This window comes from Oryx dammah, unplaced genomic scaffold (assembly GCF_014754425.2).
Source record: "Oryx dammah isolate SB20612 unplaced genomic scaffold, SCBI_Odam_1.1 HiC_scaffold_28, whole genome shotgun sequence".
Taxonomy (NCBI): domain Eukaryota; kingdom Metazoa; phylum Chordata; class Mammalia; order Artiodactyla; family Bovidae; genus Oryx; species Oryx dammah.
Genome location: NW_024070212.1, coordinates 41,369,757 through 41,391,037, shown reverse-complemented (window position 1 = coordinate 41,391,037; position 21,281 = coordinate 41,369,757). Strand labels below are relative to the sequence as shown.

The window sequence follows — 21,281 nt, the reverse complement described above, 5'->3', positions numbered from 1 at the left end:
TTATCACAAAATGTGACATATTATATGTACTATTCTGCATTTTGATTTTTTTCCCCCTTGACTCATCTTGGATATCTTTTTACAGCAGTACATGGAGAGCTTCCCTCCTCATTTTGTCATACTGCTATATAATGTACAAAGTACATTTAACCAGTCTCTCTCAGGTAGACATTTAGATCATTTCCTGTCTTTTAAACTGTAGCTTTTTAATTCAGATGATCTCAAATGTCTTTTAGAAGAAACTGAGATAATACTCTGGAGAATATTATAGCATTGCTGTTAGACATAAAAAGTTTGAGTAATTTGTTTACCTGAAAAAAGAATGCTTAACACAGACATCAGACATTTCTTCTTAGTTTAGGTGCCTATTTCCAACTAAAAGTTTGATCTTGAACATATTGTATGTTGTATTTTTTGATAACACCATGAGTTGTATTTAGATTAAGTTGCATTTCTAAATCCATACTCTGTAAATCATGCATTTGAAGTAGAAAATACCACACAATGTGCATTTATAATTCAGTGAAAAATTTAGTTGAAAGAATACTATTAGTTTTCTGGAATTTTATTATAGAAACAGTTTTTTCTCCTAATACTGAGATAAGATGTGAATTGATTTTAGTCTACAGCCCAGATCAACTTAAGGCTGATGCAATACTATTAAGAATCATTTTTATACTAGTTCTGTCAGCCATCATCACCTTGCCCTTCCTTTGATCTAGGTTTTCATTCCATTTATTGTTAAATTACACTTCTGTGTTCATTCTCTAGATTTTTTTTAATCCTTCTTTCTTCATTAATGCTTTTGCATTAATCTGCATTGATTCTGTATTAATTTGCATAATTCTGCATTTATCTTTCTGCATTAACACTTCTATTTAAAAAATAGGAATTTGCAAAAGGAACTTCTATTTAAATGTGATTGTTTTATTGTCTAAGAATTAAGAAAAATGAAGATAGTTTTGAAGACCTGTTGAAGTGTGAATGGTATCTTTATATGCCCTCTTTATTGAAATGCCTATGTTGCTATTTGTGCTATACATAGTTTTAGTGTCTTTCTAATGAAAGTGTTTTAAGGTTTAAATTTAAATAATGCTGTTCTTCAACATTTTATTGATTTAACAAACATTTATTGGAGCAGTCTCTTCTGTAGTGACTTGGCTCATTTTTCTAGAGAAGCTTGGCAGGTCCTGTGCCTATAATTTACTATTACATTTTGTTCATGAGCTATTACATTTGCTACATAAACCATGAAAACAAATGCCTTATACTGTGATTATTTGTTTGCAGAGCTGACTCTCCATCAAATATAGCAGAGTCTTCTCTCAAGGACTGGGATTGGACTCTTCTTATTTGTGTGCCAGGGAATAATACATACCTTAATTAATTTATTGCTTTTTCTGTGCATGTCACTATGATAGTCTATGGATTTAAAGGTTATTAGGATAACCAGATGGAGAAAACAGTGGCAACCCACTCCAGTACTTTTGCCTGGAAAACCCCATGGATGGAGGAGCCTGGTAGGCTGCAGTCCATGGGGTCGCCAAGAGTCTGACACGACTGAGCGACTTCGCTTTCACTTTTCACTTTCATGCATTGGAGAAGGAAATGGCAACCCACTCCAGTGTTCTTGCTTGGAGAATCCCAGGGACAGCAGAGCCTGGTGGGCTGCCGTCTATGGGATCGTACAGAGTTGGACATGACTGAAGCGACTTAGCAGCAGCAGCAGGACAACCAGGTACATGCTCTAGGGAACTCAATGTATAGTTTGTATATGTGTAGGTATGTAAAGTAGTTAAAGGGTCTCATTAACATTTGGAATTAGGAGGTGTGGGAATATTGAGGAAGGAGGTTTAACACTGGAACTGGAGATTGGAGATGTTAGGGATAGGTGCCATGAATGCCTTTCACCTTAAGATGAAAATGGAGAATAAAAATGCAGGAATTGGTCTTAGGTGCTGTAATTTTTCATTTGTATGGCATAGATTATCTTTTTATAATGATAAGTTAGGTAGGATACTGTATAATATAATGTTTGCAGTGTATTGTTTTAACTAAAAGTACTATCTGATTGAGTTTTTCTATTTGTAAACTCTTTTATTTTTTAAATTATGAAAATGTAACACATTTATAGGAGACTTGGAAAATACAGAACAAAGTTACATAGTTCCACTATATATTACAATTATTTAAGTAGATAAATTAAGATTTTTAGAGTTTCAATATCAAACTCTCAAAAATTAATAGAATGAATATACAGAGAAATAGAAGGATAGAGTAGACCTGAAAAGTACTATGAACCAATTCAACATAATTAAGATTTATACAATTTTTATACAATGAGTGAGTGAAAGTTGCTCAGTTGTTTCTGACTCTTTGCAACCCTATGGACTATACAGTCCATGGAATTCTCCAGGCCAGAAAATTGAAATGTGTAGCCTTTCCCTACTCCAGGGGGTCTTCCCAACCCAGGGATCAAACCCAGGTCTCTTGCATATCAGGTGGATTCTTTACCAGCTGAGACACAAGAGAAGCCCTGCTGCTAAGTCGCTTTAGTTGTGTCTGACTTTGTGCGACCCCATAGACGGCAGCCCACCAGGCTCCCCCGTCCCTGGGATTCTCCAGGCAAGAACACTGGAGTGGGTTCCCATTTCCTTCTCCAATTCATGAAAGTGAAAAGTGAAAGTGAAGTCGCTCAGTCGTGTCCGACTCTTGGTGACCCCATGGACTGCAGCCCACCAGGCTCCTCCGTCCATGGGATTTTCCAGGCAAGAGCACTGGAGTGGGGTGCCATCGCCTTCTCCGAGAGAAGCACTAGTAGGATACAAATGCTATTCAAGTTCCTACAGACAACAACCTAGGAGACACTGGAACATATCCAGGGATATAAGACAAGGTGCAAAATCTGATGGTCTAAAGGTATTTTAATCATGCAGAGCCTGTTCTTTTATCACTATGGAATAATGTGAGTTTTTCTATTTGGATTTATCTTACAAATTGTAAATAACCTAGCTAAAAATTCACTGAAGATGAAGCAAATTTAAGAAAAAGTTTAGATAGATTTACTGCTTATTCTTTTTTTCCTTCTAGTTTTATTGAGATATAATTGATATACAACACTGGTATATCAATAAATTTAAAGTGTACAGCAAAATGAATTGACATCCATATATTGTGGAATAATTACCACAGTAAGTTTAGTTAACATTTATTACCTCAGGTAGTTACAATTTTTTTATGATGAGAACTTTTAGGATCTACTCCCTTAAGAACTTTCAAATATGCCATACAACAGTGTTAACTCCAGTCATCATGCTGCACCGTACATCCCCAGTACTTGTTTATCTTATAACTGGAGGTTTGTACCTTTTGACCATCTCCCACTGCTACCTCCATTTGCTGCCTATCCTTGATTACTATAAGTATAGTAGACTTCAGTGGCATTTACATTTCTTCTTGGTGTGACACTCAAGGGGTATTTGTTGTGATGTTATGTCTGCAGTTTTAGGGTGTTCCATTTAATTGGAAAGTAAATGTTTCGAAAGCTATACTTCTCACTTTACTAAAATTACTAAAATGTAATTTATCAAGAGTTTAGCTTAAAACTAGAGGAAAAGAGTATATTTCACCTACTTTAATTCTTTGAGCCCATTCATCTTTACTGTAGGTTTGGCAGTTGGCCGTCAAAGGAACAAGGGGCTTTTCATTTCTCAGGCCAGAGTCACAGAGTTTGAATTGGCGAGCCTGGTGTGAGTCTTTTTAGGTTCTCTTCTGTCAGTCACTGTACTACCAAATTTATAGTCTGTACTGTTGACCAGTCATTCTACAAAGTCATATTAATTGCAGCCTGTCTAAAGTCACATGGAATCACCAACCCTTAGTGGAATTCCTAGATTATTTTCTTGGTAAGTCAATGGCAGTGGTTTTTAAATCTGCATTTTTGGGTGTTCATAAAACAATGTTTGTGAAAACTCTAAATCTCTCAGAACATTGAAAAGGTAACCCATCTAAATTGTACAACTCTGCTTTTATATCTTTTTTTTGTGCTTTTAAATTCACTTTGCACTTCTTTTTTTGTTGGTCCATATGTATTAGCTTGGTAACTTTTTTGGTATTAATGATTCATAAATCTGCGAAAACCCAATTTTTCTATGACATATAAAATTAAATGGGGAATATAACCATACAGAAAATAAATAACATCAGGGTCCCAGTTTCAAAGACAAATACAGAAAGCATGACTTAAAAAATAATGACTTGGTGCAGAGGTGAGGATGAGATAGGGTGCTATGCTGACAGCCAGTGAAATAAGCTGGTTGAATGTTGGCTGTCTCGTCACCAGTTGTTAAGCTTAGTGTGTGTTTTGTTTTGTTTTTTTTTTTGGTTAGTCTCATCCTGTATAGATCCAGGAACATATTTTTGTGTGGCAAATTTATTTTAGCTTGAATAAGAGGCTTATAGTCAGTGTTTCCCTAAGGTAAATTGCTTCTCATGCATTTGTGTGCTAAGTCGCTTCAGTCATGTCTGACTGTGGCCCCCAGGCTCCTCTGTCTATGGGAGTCTGCAGGCAAGAATACTGGAGTGGGATGCCTGGAGGAGGATCCCCTCCAGGGGATCTTCCCCACCCAGGGATCGAACCTGTGTCTCTTAGGTCACCTGCATTGGCAAGTGGGTTCTTTACCACGTGTGCCACCTAGGAAGTCCCATTTACTTGTTTTTTAGAAGTCTGGGAAGCTTTTAAAAAAGATTGATGCTGGTTCTGCTCCCCAAAATTCTGATATAATTGGCCTGGGGTGAAGTCTGGGTGTTGGGATTTTTAAAAGCTACCGAAATGATTCCAATATGCTGCCAAGGTTGTGACCTACTGCTCTATAAGATTTGTTGCTGTTGTTCAGTCACCCAGTCGTGTCTGACTCTTTGGGACCCCATGGACTGCAGCACGCCAGGCCCCTCTGACCCTCACCATCTTCTGGAATTTGCCCAAGTTCGTGTCCATTGCATTGGTGTTGCTATCCAGTTATCTCATCCTCTGACACCCTCTTCTCTTGCCTTCAATCTTTCCCAGCATCAGGGTCTTTTCCAGTGAGTTGACTCTTCTCATCAGGTGGTCAAAGTATTGGAGCCTCAGCTTCAGCATCAGTCCTTCCAATGAATATTCAGGATCTATTTCCTTTAGGATGGACTGGGCTCTTTCTGTTAACATTCAGCAGAAATAGCCTTCTGAAACTCTAGGGCACATTTCCTGATCCACACCTGTGTGGCACAAAATAGGTCTCTGGGGATTAGAATAATAAGTTGCCATTTGTGGAAATGCTTTTGTGCTGTTTCCTTAGTCTTAGAAATAGATGGTGTGTAAAATAGTGGTATTTTATCTAATAGGAATAGGAAACAGGAACGGGAGTTTTCTCTTAAAGCTGACTTGATATCAGAAAACCTTCCTTAAGAGAGAACCTACAAACCTCTCCCTAGCAATCCTTTAATGACATTTGTTATTAAAATGTACCCATACTGTTTGTGTTCAGGGATGGGTTTGTTGTGTTTTGGGGATGACCCCTAGTGATATATCAGTTGCTGAGCAAGTAATGTGGCCCTGTCTTAATGGGAAATCTTCTCTGGGCATGCCAGAGCTTGTAGGTCTCAACAAAGGCTCAAAGGGGTCAACCTCTTAGAACTTGGCATTAGGCTGCCTGCTTTCTTCTGAAGCAAAGTAAATATGTGCTAATAGATGTTAGATGTAATTATAAAATATATCTCTTAACATAAAATGTTGAACCAGATATTTGTTAGCTCAAATATGGTACTGTGATTTTTGTTTGTATTGCAGAAGGAAAGTTGCCTTTAATACCATTTTTTTCCCCTGAGTATCAAAAATGTAGAAACAAAATTTATTTTATGCTCTAAGACTTTTCTTTCATTCTCAACTTTTCTTTATGATGGCCACTTCTCTGCTTCTCAGGTTGACCTTTGGAGTCGTTTCTGCCTCCATGAATCTTTTTGCTTTTGCTGCTTGATGTGATGGGAAAAAAAATCTCCATTAGTTCTGTTTTTTTTTTTTTTTTTTAAATAATTTTATTACTTTATTTTTGGCTGTGCTGGGTCTTTGTTGCTTCTCGGGTTTTTTTTTCCTAGTTGTGGTGAGCAGGGGCTACTCTTGGCTGTGGGTCGAGGGCTTCTCATTGGGGTGGCTTCTCCTGTTGCTGAGTACTGGCTCTAGGGCATGCAGGCTTCAGTAGTTGTTGGTCCCAGGCTCTGGAGCAGGCTCGCAGGCTCAATAGTTGTGGCTCACAGGCTCAGTTGGGATCTTCTCAGATCAGGGTTCGAACTTGTGTCTCCTGTATCAGTGAGGTGGATTCTTTACCACTGAGGCACCAGGGAAACCCCTGCATTAGTTTTGAATAGTGAGGATGGGCTAGTTTCCTGAGTCTCAAAAATAGAAGAAAATAGATTATTCTGTCCAGACTGTTGAATCTATTCTCAACAGCTGGGGTGTATTGCATAACTTGGACCACCATGAAAAGCAGATTTATCAGGTTTTCTTGTGAAAGTGGTAAATAAGCACCATTATTCAGAATCTGCAAACAGAAACAACTGTCAAGGTCTGTATGACTCACTAAATACAAAGAAGGAAGTGAGTTATATCTTTTTTTTTCTTTTGAAACATGGCAGTGCTTCAATAGTTTGAGTTGTGAAAATTGGCTCAGATTACTTTTTTTTGTTATTCCTGTTTTTATGGTTTCAGATCAGAGTACCAAACTTTCTGTAGTCGGGTAAGTGCCAAATTTTTTGTACTCTTTATAGTACTTTTCCAGTAGCCAGCCTTGGTTGATGAAAGTGCTTTGGAATAGTTTGTAGTCATTTGCCTTAATGAGCATAGGTATTTTGTTGAATGCCTCATATATGAAGGACTTGTTTTCAATAGTGGAGTCAAAGACAGTTTACTAGTATTTTTGTCTTTAAGCAAAGTTAAATGTGGGATACTCAGATATTGATAAAAGGCCCAGAGCACAGCTCTTGGTCTCTTTCTGGTGCCTGTTATTGCTACTTCTAGACAGATTCTGTTTTGCTGATTTATATGACCTTTTAAGCCATGATTTAGAAGTGAATTTTTACATATCTCTGTTTCTTTAGATGAGCAAAATGATTAGTGTATAGCTTTATGTTAAATCTGAAAAGAAGAGATTCTGTCTCCCATTTTTTTGTTAGGTACTGGTTGTGCTCAATTTTTGGCTCTGCCCCATGAAGCCATTTGATTTTGTTTTCATAAGTGGGAAATAGCCTTGTCCTCCCCACTAGTTCTTATCAAATACATTTTTATCTTGTAGGTCTAAATAGTATTAAACAATTGGCTTATTCTTTACTAGGGACCTGGTACATATATATCATGGATGTGTTCAGAGACTGAAAGCCAGGTGTACTTTGGACAGTTGTATAAAGTATTTTAGTACACTGTCTAATTCCCAGGTATCCATACAAATTAGTCTAGAGCTGAATTGCCTAGAACAGTAGCTACAACCTACATGTACTATTCAGCACTTGAAATTTGTTTAGTCCAAAGTGAAATAGACTGTAAGACTACCAAACACACATTAGATTTCAAAGATTTAGTATAAAAAAGTAAAATATCTTATAATTATGTTGATTATGTTCTGTACTGATAATATTTCAGACTGGATTAAACAAAATATATTATTGAAATTGTTGTCATTTATTTCTTTTTACTTTAGTATGGTTATGTAAAAATTAAAATTACACTTATGGCTCTCTATAGCATTATATTTCTGTTGGAAAACTATGATCTAGATTACATTTTTGTGACTGTACATAGTTGATGATTACAGATTGTTTTATATAATTTTTACTTTGAAATGTCAGTAGTTCCCAGCCATTTAGAGTTGTTTGGACATATGTTGAATGGTCTCCTGGTAATGGTCATTCATTCATTCATACAACGGCCACAGCGTAGTAATGTGTGCAATACTGTACTAGACTCTGGGCATACAGTATAAAGAACACATTCTCTGTCCTTAGGAAGCTTGTGATCTTGTGCTGGTTGTACAGATGGGATTCAGTTCAGTGGTTGGAACAGTGCTCAGATGACCTTTGAGATCCTTTCTAACCCACTGCTCTGCAGCTATTTGCCTACCTTGTAGCTACTTGCTATCCAGAGGATTTGCAGAGAATCATAGAATCAAGACATATAAAGGAGGCATTTCTGTTATTTCTTTGTCCATTTGCTGTAGCTCTTCTTTATTCTTTAATGGAATCTCCACATTGTAAACAGTGCAACTCTCTTTCATTTTTTTCTTCAGTTCAAACAACTTCATTACCAGAAATGTTTTCTTACTGTTTTGTGTAAATATGTTCTTTCATCTCTGGTTTCATCTGCTCATTTTTACCATTTGCAGGGTTGCTTCATTCTGAGTGATTTCTTAGATTCATGGGTTGCAGGCAATGGTGTGCTGGTAAAACAGCTCTTTAAGTAAAGAGCATTTGCTGATTTCTGTGGTGTAAATATTCCCACCACAGCTGATTTGGGCTCTCAAAATTTTTGATTATCTAACAATTGACTCTTAAGAGCCTGTAAAAAGATAGCTCTAGGACAATCAAGTCCTTCCTCTTTGTATCTCTTTGAGGATGGTGATTCTGGTTTTCTTTGATTTTGCTGCTACTACTTCTCTGAAAAATAAATATAAAAATATGAAAATAAGCAAAAATCCCAGTTGTTTCATCTATTAAAATATTCATACACTTAATTTTTTATTCAGCAAATATTTATTGCCAGGGATTTTTTATAATAACTTCATAATAGTTTTATGGTTCAGTTGACTGTTATGCCAGAAGTCACATTTAGAAAGATAGAATTGCCGAGGTGGATAGAATTTGGATGGTCAAGCATGAGGCTGAGCTAAATTTGTATTTGGATGTCTCCGGATTGGTCCTAATGTTAGTCTTCTGTACTGGGGGTTATAGACACATGATTTCTTCTTCAGCAAAGCTGAATGATTAGAAGTCCTGGGTGTTTGGGGTATTACCTTATCTCCTGAATGAAGAGCATCCTTGTGTTTACCTGTTTAAGTGAGTAATGCAATACATGGTATAACTATCATGGTAGATAAGGGTTCAGTTCAGTTCAGTTCAGTCTCTCAGTCATGTCCGACTCTTTGCGACCCCATGAATTGCAGCACGCCAGGCCTCCCTGTTCATCACCATCTCCCAGAGTTCACTCAGACTCATGTCCATCAAGTCCATGATGCCATCCAGCCATCTCATCCACGGTCGTCCCTTTCTCCTCCTGCCCCCAATGCCGCCCAGCATCAGAGTCTTTTCCAATGAGTCAACTCTTCGCATGAGGTGGCCAAAGTATTGGAGTTTCAGCTTAGCATCATTCCTTCCAAAGAAATCCAAGGGTTGATCTCCTTCAGAATGGACTGGTTGGATCTCCTTGCAGTCCAAGGGACTCTCAAGAGTCTTCTCCAACACCACAGTTCAAAAGCATCAATTCTTCGGCTCTCAGCCTTCTTCACAGTCCAACTCTCACATCCGTACATGACCACTGGAAAAACCATAGCCTTGACTAGACGGACCTTAGTCGGCAAAGTAATGTCTCTGCTTTTGAATATGCTATCTAGGTTGGTCATAACTTTTCTTCCAAGGAGTAAGCGTCTTTTAATTTCATGGCTGCAGTCACCATCTGCAGTGATTTTGGAGCCCCCAAAAATAAAGTCAGCCACTGTTTCCACTGTTTCCCCATCTATTTTCCATGAAGTGATGGGACCGGATGCCGTGATCTTCGTTTTCTGAATGGTGAGCTTTAAGCCAACTTTTTTGCTCTCCTCTTTCACTTTCATCAAGAGGCTTTTTGGTTCCTCTTCACTTTCTGCCATAAGGGTGGTGTCATCTGCATATCTGAGGTGATTGAGATTTCTTCCGGCAGTCTTGATTACAGCTTGTGTGTCTTCCAGTCCAGCGTTTCTCATGATGGACTCTGCATAGAAGTTAAATAAGCAGGGTGACAATATACAGCCTTGACGGACTCCTTTTCCTATTTGGAACCAGTCTGTTGTTCATGTCCAGTTCTAACTGTTGCTTCCTGACCTGCATACAGATTTCTCAAGAGGCAGGTTAGGTGGTCTGGTATTCCCATCTCTTTCAGAATTTTCCACAGTTTATTGTGATCCACACAGTCAAAGGCTTTGGCATAGTCAATAAAGCAGAAATAGATGTGTTTCTGGAACTCTCTTGCTTTTTCCATGATCCAGCAGATGTTGGCAATTTGATCTCTGGTTCCTCTGCCTTTTCTAAAACCAGCTTGAACATCAGGGAGTTCACGGTTCACGTATTGCTGAAGCCTGGCTTGGAGAATTTTGAGGATTACTTTCCTAGCATGTGAGATGAGTGCAATTGTGCGGTAGTTTGAGCATTCTTTGGCATTGCCTTTCTTTGGGATTGGAATGAAAACGGATCTTTTCCAGTCCTGTGGCCACTGCTGAGTTTTCAAAATTTGCTGACATATTGAGTGCAGCACTTTCACAGCATCATCTTTCAGGATTTGAAACAGCTCAACTGGAATTCCATCACCTCCACTAGATAAGGGTTGGAGCTGTAGTTTTCCCAGGCAGCATAGAATGTGCAAGCTTTTTCCTGTGGTTGATCTCTGTAGGCTTTCAGTGGTCCTTTGTGAGGAAGGTGGAAAAACACATGTCCTCTTATTCAACTCAGAAACTGTTTGTCTCAATAAATATAAGTGAATGCATGAATGCATGAATAAAAAAGCAAATCAGGAGTTCAATAAACAAATGGGAATCATAACTGCAACAAAAACTGTGGGAGTATAAAACTTTGTAGCACATTGATATAGTGATTTAAATCCTAAAAGCTCCGTATAACCTCTCTAAAGTATCCAGTTTAAAATAAGTGTGTTTAATACCACCTGACAAAAGAAAAGAAAACTACTTTGAACATCATTGCTTTTAGATTTATTCAATCAATACTCTTTGGCAAAGAGAACAGAGGGATGATATTAATGGACAAAAGGAATTTTGGGTTAATGCAAAGAAAGTCTTCTTGTTAATGAGAATTGAAGTGTTAGGCCCTTGAGATAGCAAAAGTGGCTGTAGGATATTATAAGACATTTTCTTGCAATAATCTCCCAAGCTTCTTTAATTTAAACATTTATTGACAAACATTTATTGTTTGTTTCATACCAGGCACTGTAATAGGTACTAAGAAGACAATAGGGAATAATAAACATGTAGATGCTATCTTCTACGTGACTCATATATTGAGAGGCAGAGAATCAAATGAACACATCAGGATATAATGTCAAATGGTAGTTAAGTCCAGTGGGGAAAAAAATGTTGGGGACCTGATCTAGCCAGAGAGTGGGGTTGGAGGTTTTTCCGCCTGAGACAAGTGATCTATGAGCTGGGAGCTGAAGGGTGAGTAGGGTAACCTAGGCATAGTCTATTGGAGAACATGTGACCTGAGAAGCAAAGGTTCTGTGGTGGGAGCTGAGTGCCTCTCCAAGGAGCTCAGGGAAGGGCATTGTGATGGGCGCAGAGAGCGAGAAAGGAGTGTGAAATGAGGGAGAGACCAGAGGGGCAGGCAGGGCCACATATCACAGGCCTTGCATCTATTTTAGGATTTGAACCTTCCCTTCAGAGAGCTGTGGGAATCAGTGAAGGGTGACAGCAGAAGAGTAACTGAAGCAGACTTTCCTTTTCAAGCTCTCACTCTGGCTGCCATGAAGAATACTCATTAGAAGGGCAAGGAGTGGACATGGGCAGGCTCTTGTCTGCATGAGGGGTACTGCCTGAGAGTTAGCAAAACTGAGGAGAATTAAGTGCATTCAAGAGATGCTTAGGAGGGAAAAACAACAAGGCAGAGCACGGTAGGATATGGAAATGAGAGAGATGGAAGGACTTCTGGGTGCTAGCTTGAGTGATTATGGAAGCTGTATCTTTTACTGAATTAGAGAGGGTTGGAGGGCCAGAGTATTGTTGCTACTATTTTGGGGTGGGGGCATATTCAAGAGATTCTTCTTACACAGTAAGACCCCATGAACTGTAGCCCACTAGACTCCTCCATCCATGGAATTCTCCAGGCAAGAGTACTGGAGTGGGTTGCCATTTCCTTCTCCAGGGGATCTTCCCAACCCAGGGATGGAACCTGGATTTCCTGCATTGCAGGTAGATTCTTTACCAGAATCTGAGATTGTGAGCTTAGATTCTGAGTCACCGGAAAAGCCCATGAGATGCCTTAAGACGCCCAAATGGAAATGTCATGTATGTGGTTGGCTGTACCATTTTGGAGTTTTAAGGAATCTGTGCTAGAGAGAAGCCGTTGAAGCTTATTGGCAGATAGATGGTAACTATGTCAATGAGTTTGTATAGGGCAGTGATCCTCAAAATGTGGTCCCTCCTACCAGAAGCACTGATAGTGCCTGGAAACTTGTTAGAAATGCACAGTCTCAGCCCCTTCCCCAGACCTACATAATCTGAAACTTGGGTGGGGTCCAGCATTCTGTGTTCTAAGAAGCCATGTTGGTGGTGCTGATGCCAATGACATTAAAGTTTGAGAGTGCCCAGGCTTGGGGGAAAGTATGGAATACGAAGAATCTGAGTCTGGAGTTGAACCTTGAGGAGACGGGAGATGAAGGATGACTTTGCACAGGACATTGGGATTGAGTAGTGTTGAGAGGGGTAGAATCCAGAAACAATGAAGAGAATATTCAGAGGGAATTACCTGTTCCTGACATATTAATAGTAAATAAAATGATGCTTGCAGAATGTTCCCTGGACTTAGAATAAGCAAATCCAGAGAGACAGAAAATAGATTACTGATTGTCAGGGATGGAGAGGGAATGAAGAGTTATTACAAATGGGTATAGTTTCTTTCTGGGGTGACAGAAATGGTTTGAAATCAGTGGTGTGAATTGTTGTTCAGCCACTCAGTCGTGTCCGACTCTTTGCAACCCCATGGACTGCAGCACACAGGCTTCCCTGTTCTTCACCATCTCCGGGAGTTTGCTCAAACTCATATCCATCAAGTCGGTGATGCCGTCCAACAATCTCATCCTCTGTTGTCCCCTTCTCCAGCTGCCTTCTATCTTTCCCAGAATCAGGGTCTTTTCTAATGAGTCAGTTCTTCCCATCAGGTGGCCAAAATGTTGGAGCTTCAGCTTCAGCATTAGTCCTTCCAATGAATATTCAGGGTTGATTTCCTTTAGGATTGACTGGTTTGATCTCCTTGCAGTCCAAGGGACTCTTAAGAGTCTTCTCCAACACCACAGTTCAAAAGCATCAATTGTTCTGTGCTCAGCCTTCTTTATTGAATTGTGACTGTACTGAAATTGTGAATTGTGACTATACTAAAAATCATAACATTATGAAAACACTGAAAATCACTAAGTTGGGTACTTTAGAAAGGCTAAAATGATAAATTTTATTTCATTACAAAAATTTCACCTGGGTTTAGCAGTAAGGAGATCATTGGTGACCTTAGTGAGACATGTTCTTGGCATAGATGGGGGTAGACACAGAGTTCCTTAAGATGTGAGAGAAGAGAAAGTGGTAGCAGTAAGATGAGTAATTTTTCAGAGAAGTCTTATTTTAAAGAGGAAGCCAAAGAGAGGGTAGTGGTTGAAGTCAAGAAAATTTTCTATTTTTTTATTTAAAAAATGGAAGGAACCTGAAAAATGTTAAAATTCTGTTGGGAAGGATCCAAGAGAGAGATATAGAAAGGAAAGAAATCATCCATTGTGTTGAATAATTATGCAGTTTCAGAGTGGGAAGAACTTTTGAGTTTACTAAAGCCTGGTGTATTCTTAAACTTCAACTCCATTTCACATAACAATGTAGGCGGAAAATATTCCTTGCAAGTCATCTTCTAATTCAAACTTGAATGTTGTGTGGGTCAGGTATCTTGCTGCCTTCCAGAACCAACCATTTTATTTTTAGATGGTGCTGACTACATCAGGTGGTTGAGAAAACTCAACAGGAAAGATTTATTTATTAAATGGGAGATAATATAACTTGTGGACACAGTGGGGGAGGAGACATTGGGACCTATTGAGAGAGTAGCATTGAAACATATTTATTACCATATATAAAATTAGATAACCTATGGAAATTTGATGTATGATGCAAGGAGCTCAAATCAGGTGCTCTGTGACAACTAGAGGGATGAGGTGGGAGGTGGGAGAGAGATTCCAGAAGGTGGGGACATATGTATACGTGTGGCTGATTCATGTTAATGTATAGCAGACACCAACACAAATGTTGTAAAGCAATTGTTCTCCCATTAAAAATAAGTATATTTAAATGAAAAATATTTCTTTTATCGAGTAAAATCTTTCAGCTTAAGTGTACCTTCCAACTTATTTTAATCCTTCATCCTCACTTCCTGAAGAACCCAGTGCCGTCACTTCCTGAGCCTCTTGTGAATTATCTGGTATTGACTGGGTCTATGCTGATTTTTCCACTGTTACCTTAGTATTCAGTTTTCTTAGTCTTCTAATTTATTGTCACTCATTTATCTGATTTCCAGCTTTCAAAATTTTATTGATGTTGTCTGCTCTCATCTCCCTGACCTTGCTGGATTCCATGTTAAAAAGCCCTTTAGAATTCTCCTTTTAGTGGGGTTTTGGTAGATACATATATTTATCATCAACTTTATCATTTTCTCTCTCTTTTTCCCACAGAGAATATGTAACGCGTCTTTGTGTCCCTTCACTTTTATGGTTGCTCTCCGTTGACTGTGTATGTGCCAGATGCCATTAATAAGCCATTTTTCTCTTGCCTAGTTATGAGGGCAGCTTTTGGGAACCTCCTGCCTTCATGAGGATTGAATGTGTTAATATGTCTAAATTACCCAGCATAGTAAGTTTTGGTAAAAAAGCTACATCATCAGCTTCCCCCAGTCCTGAGGATGTGACTTAATTTTATTGCACCCTTATTATATTGAATGTCTGCCTGTCTTTCCAGCCTGCTGACTACCTTGTATCCTAATTTCGTCAGATGGCCTATTAACTCTCCCTTCACTCTCAAGTCTACACATTTGATCACCACATCACTAGAGTGGTCTTTTCAGTTGTTGGTAGAGACTGTGGCTGTGCTAGGACAAGAGATATCGTAATAATCTCACCATGCTTTGCAGACAGTAAGAAAGACTGGATTTGGAGCTTGTCTGATAACCTATATTTGTGCATTTGTTTAGCTGAGTCTAGGTGGGAAGGTATACTTGAAGAAGTAAGGGGCACCTTCAATTCTTATAATTTCTTCTATTCTTTTTAAATGCTGAGTTTTTTCTTTTCTTTACCAAAGCAGTAGTTTTTGATCTAGTGTCTATGGAGAGAATCCAGATCGGTGGATTTAGATGACAAAAATTCTTTATTTTCACTAACTTTATACGATAATGTGTGTGTGCTCAGTTGCTCAATCATGTCCAGCTCTTTGTGACCCCATGAACCACTTGCCAGGCTCTTCTGTTCGTGGGATTTTCCCGGCGAGAATATTCAAGTGGGTTGCCATTTCCTCCTCCAGGGGATTTTCCTGTCTGAGGGATTGAATGCCGGTGTTTCCTGCATTGGCAGGTGGATTCTTTACCACTGAACCACCTGGGAAGTCCCAATTTATAAGATTAAATTCAACAACTGGGTTAGCCAAAAAGTTCGTTTGGATTTTTCCATAAGATAATTTTTCCAAAAGATGTAACAGCTGTAAAACCTGAACTAACTGCTTGGTAACTCAATATAAATGTTATAAATAATAAACTATGGTAGTATTAGCAATTCAAGTGACTTTTTCACAATAGAAACTATAGATATTTTAATATCCCATTACAGCTGTTGTGTATATCTTAAGATATTTATGTTCACTCCTTTAAAACTATAATCAGACCTACTACTAATATGTTAAGTATGGTATTAAACATAATTAAATATTGTATTATATATTTGTTTTTGTTATGTTTTGATAACTTTAATTACATTTGTCTTTTATCAATTCTTTGTATTTTATTCATTTGAAAACATTCTGAAAAGAGGGGTCCACAGGCTTCATGAGAATGCTGCAGGAATCCGTGAACCTTGTCCTAAAAAGACAAGTTCCTACAAAGGAATATGTTGTTATTTATATAAATTAGTATTTTTTCCATAGCTACTACTTTCACTAGCTTAATCCACTAAAATTTGCTTCTTAATATATGATTTATGTCTTTACAAGATGTTTGAAAAGGGGGCGCTTTTGTTTTTCCCTATGTATTCAGATAGCATTGAAAAAGAACTCTTTAAATCAGGATGAAATACCTAGAATAACCCTTCCTTAACATAGGTTAACTTTGAAGTTTCAGGACTTAAACATTTCTGTTAGGCTGCCTTGCTTAGGTTAGCCTACTGGTTTAAATTAGGTTATCAGGATGCTGAAACTCAGCAATGTTGATGTTGCATTTCACTTCACGGCTTAGCAGCCATCGGTTCAAGTTCCCTTGACTGGTTGTGATACAAGACTTAGTTTTATGTTAATTATGTGTTAAAACCTTAAAGAGTCATTTTCTCCCCATGAAGCGTCTTCTGTGGCTTCCCCTCTGGGCCCCACCCCCCAACTTTGTGTGGTGCATTTGACTTTGTGACTGGCAGGTGCCTGACAGCTCTATTCATTCAGGTCAGCAGTAGGGGCTGGGCCAAGCTACTGAGAGCCTTGAGGTCAAGTTTCTTGCCTTGGACACCTTGGAACATTGTTAGTGTTAAAGCTCCAATGCCAGTTCTGCTAACTGACCTGAACTTGATACTCGAGTTTTATGTTGCCAAAAGAAGGCCTGGTAAGTTGCTCTGAAAACTTAAATAAAGGATGAAGCACTCAGTTTTCGAAGCAGTAGGTCTCCACTTCCCCTAGAACCCGAGAGGAGATTGTTTGGAAGCAGGATGGCATTTTCCTTAGCATTTTTTGTGGGGATGAAGGTGGGGGTAGGGGAGCAGAATGGAAGTGGTGGCATTTAATCTGTGAAAGTAACTGCCAGGTTTTAATGACCTGAATACATTGTCCCCCTTAAACTTTTATGTTTGTATTTGCCATATGGGCTTTCCTGATGGCTCAGACGGTAAAGAATCTGCTTGTCATGCAGGAGACTCAGGTTTGGTCCCTGGGTTGGGAAGATCTCCTGGAGAAGGGAATGGCTACTCAGTCCAGTGTTCTTGCCTGGAGAATCCCCATGGACAGAGGGGCCTGGTGGGCTACAGTCCATAGGGTTGCAGGGAGTCAGACACAACTGAATGACTTTCACTTTCACCACTTTGCTGTATTCCTGACAGATGGTTATTTCTCTTTCTGAATACCTGTCATGATGATGCATGCTTTACTTAATGAAACACTCATTGTTAATAATAAGAATAATAGTCATAATAGTTATTGAGTGGTTCCTTTGTGCTAGGCACTATAGGAAGGACACTTTTTTTTTTTTTAATGAAATACAACAACAGTTCTGTGAATATTGAATTAGTAACTTCATTTCACAAATCAGGAACGCAAAACAGATAGAAGTAAAATTGGCTTGAGCTCCCAGCCAATATGTGGCAGAGTTGGAATTTGAAGGCAATCTGATCACAGAGCTCTGGTTCCTAAATCTGCTTTCTCTTAACTCATCTTTTTGGATTCAAGCAATTTCAGAAGTGCTTGAGTTAAGCTGTGAAAGTGAAAGTGAAGTCGCTCAGTCGTGTCCGACTCTTTGCGACCCCATGGACTGTAGCCCACCAGGCTCCTCAGTCCATGGAATTTACCAGGCAAGAGTACTGGAGTGGGTTGCCATTTCCTTCTCCAAGGGATCTTCCCAACCCAGGGATCGAACCCAGGTCTCCCACACTGCCGGCAGACGCTTTACTGTCTGAGCGACCAGGGAAGCCCAGTTAAGCTGGGCTGAGTTAAGCTGTAGGAGTAGTTAACTAGTAGGATCTGATGTGTTATATAAGTTTACCATGTTGACAGCTGTGAAACCAAACAAGCATGTATCCAACTGACATATTACTTGAGTATTCAAAATGCATGTCTTTAATGTTACTTTTTTTTTTTTTTTGTCTTCATAGGGATGCTTCCTTTGGAAATTGCACTTACAATCTCACCATCCTTGACTGTTTGCAGGGAATCAGAAAGGTAATAACAATTTCCTTGCTGTAGCTGCCATTGTAATTTAACAATATGAAAAAGGAGTGGTGTTGATATCTTTATTGTTGGAGAGAAGGGAGAGGAGGTAGTAAGAAGGTGGCTTTCTACTTCTTGAACGATGGTTGATCTGCAAAATACAGACCCCAGGGCCAACAGCGGAGGTGTTCTGGGGGATAACTCTTCTTATAGATGCGGAAGGGGTCTCCCTTTCTCACTTAAACTATTTGTGTTAGCATTTCTATCTGCTGCCATTGCCGTGACCTTGCTTTGTCACCTGCTCAGCTTCCTTATCAAGCTAGATCTTGGTGTGAGAGAGGCAGGAAGTCATCTAAGCCACAACTCTCCTCTGTCAGTGTGGAGAACATTTCCACCTTGCTTTTCTCATTGGATAATATTACATGCCCAGGAAGTAGTCAGCAGGTTAGATATTATTATCTCATCTTTATAGATGAGGAAACAACCCCAGAGAGGTTAAGTCACTCTCCGGGCCACAGGGAGTTATTAGGGCTCCTTCTAACTCAGATTTCCATATCAGTCTGGAGTTCCTTCTAGTATCCTATCCGGCTATGTCATAAACCCATGGTTGTCTCAGTGTGGGAACTTGTACAGAGACGTGGATGCTCAGACCTCGTCCAATAGCAACTGGACCATAAACTCTGGGAGTGGTGCCCTGATGTCTGTGTGATCTGATGCACTCTAAAGTTTACAGCCATAGTTATTGAGTTATTTATATACGTTGTGGAGAAGTTAATCCAAAAGATTGTTGAGAACTTTGGAATATGTTTTAGAAACGTTGATTTACAGTCTAAGTCATGCGTGCTATGCTGTGAATTCTAAAGAAGCTTCAGAGTACATCATTCCATCTCGAACATACAGCCATGACTTTTACCAGCCAGGAATGTATATATTTCATAACCCGTTGGCAAGGGTCATTGTGGACTGTAAATATAGATCAGCAGTGAGCTTTGTTCTAGAATCTTCTCTCTGATGCAGTAGTATAACATTGCTTTTGCCTTGAGAAAATTGCTAAGGTGAAATATGCTACTTGTTTTCTGTATGTTTGTTTTTGACTTTGTTTCATTTTAAAATGAACTTAAACTTTGTAAAACTTTAAAATGATTTTCAAACATTTTTCGTTTAACTTAAAAACTATCAAGATAGTCAAGCCTATCTCCTGCGAATAATATCACCAACCCACACTTCCAATAACACAAGAACCCTTATGTATATTTCACCCAGTATATAATCCAGAATTGTAGCATTTAAAAAATATGACTGAATGGAGAAAGGTAATTTATTTATTGTCACTAATATTATTATTGCCTATCCTGCCATCTGGTACAGGCTTATAATACATATGAAAATTGAAGAAGAGTTCACACTGGAGTATCCCTCCTGTTGTTATGGTAACTGATAACTTGATACAGACGTTTATGACATCCTTGCTCATGTAAAAGGAAGAGATGACTTTGTTCATTAATAAGGTCTTCTGTAAATTTCTTGTTTCATTAAATGCTGGGGTTTATTTTACCCAAATGTAGATGAGATTTAGAGGATCTGATCGATTGTTCAACATGTCTCTAAGTAACTGGGACACATTGCCTCTCTGAACACTCTTACATGGGGCTTCCCAGGTGGCGCAGTTGTAAAGAATCCACCTGCCAATTCAGGAGACTCAAGAAACACAGGTTCGATCCTGGGTCAGGAAGATCCTCTGGGGTAAGGTGGGCCACAGTCCAGGGGGTCAAAAAGAGTTGGGCATGATTGAGCGAGTGCACATGCCCGTGCACATACACACACACACACACACACACACACACACACACTCTTATATAAAGCACTGTATGCTGGGCTATTTTTGTGGCAGTGAGTACTGTATGTCCTATGAAGGTAGATACATTTTTGCTTTTTTAGAAAGCATATCTTTCTGATTTTGATGTATTGGCATCATTATAAGCACAGGTTGTATATGTGTGAACTACATATAGAGGCATACACAAACACAAACACTCTTTAAAAAATGAGGAAGGAAAGTGGTAGTTCAGGGCATGTATTCTCACTGTTCTGTCTGGAATGGTACATGAAGATGAAGTAAGTTGCTTTGTTTAAAGGTGAAATAATTGAGATAGGTTGTTCTGCTTGTCCTGTAGAGGTTGTCTGAACCAGTGTTGTCAGAGTCAGTTAGGAAGGCATTTAAAAAACGATGATCCCACCCTCAAAAAACCTGATTTCATAGTTCTGCGATGGGGCCCAGCGGTCTGTATTTTAAATATAAATTACCTTAACTGCAGGTGTTCTACATTTTGGAAAACACTGGTCTCTAAGGTATTTCAAAGATAGATGTACTAAACTTGGCTTAATAGATTCTTCTATTTTTAATGGCTTGATCATGTAACTTTTAAAAGTAACTAATTTTGTATTCTAAGGTAATTTGTATAGCTTCATGACTTATGAAACAGAAGACGCCTCTTCAAAATATTATGTCTGAATAAACCAGATACTTTTAAATTCTAAATCATTGGTTATAAAAAAGAAGTATGAAAATTTTCTTTGTTGTTAAAAGATCGATTCTTCCTTCTAAATGGTAAGAGTAGTCAAGTACATTTTTACTCTTTCAAAAACTATCACTGTAAAACAAATTCTCTCATTGTAGACTTTAGGAACAAATAAGGGCCTATTAAGTAAAAACTCCCTTTTTACCAAATATCTCATTAATGATAAAAAGGAAAAAAAACCTAAGAATAACTGATTTTTCTTCCAGCTGAAAATTTAATCATGATTATATATTCTGTTATAGTTAGATATGAATTAATTACATAGTTCCCAATAGGCTTTAACTATACATTTGCTAGTATGATCCATTTTATATATATGAATAATTTTAATTAAAAACTAATGTATATTAGAACTCAAGAAGCATATTTTGTGGGACATATTTTCATATTTTTCTAAGTGTTTAGTCCCAAAGACAGCCCCAAAGCAAAATTATGTATGTTAGATGATTTCTAGATATGTATTACAAATTGAAAGTTTCAAATTTTCTCCTTCAGGTCAGGCAGGATCATTTGTGAGCAGGACTTCCAGAAATGCCTAGAAGTTGTTACCAATTTCACATGAAAAACTAAT

At 38.5% G+C, this 21,281-nt stretch overlaps 1 protein-coding gene across 3 annotated transcripts in view; it reads left to right on the top strand.

Annotated features, from left to right (window-relative positions):
- Positions 1-21,281, top strand: part of CDC14A (cell division cycle 14A) — a 183,825-nt gene that overhangs the window by 70,004 nt on the left and 92,540 nt on the right. For all 3 annotated transcript variants that reach the window (XM_040232221.1, XM_040232219.1, XM_040232222.1), the window contains one exon: positions 18,077-18,143. In XM_040232221.1, the coding sequence (XP_040088155.1) occupies positions 18,077-18,143 (67 nt within the window). The remainder of the gene's footprint in view (positions 1-18,076; positions 18,144-21,281) is intronic.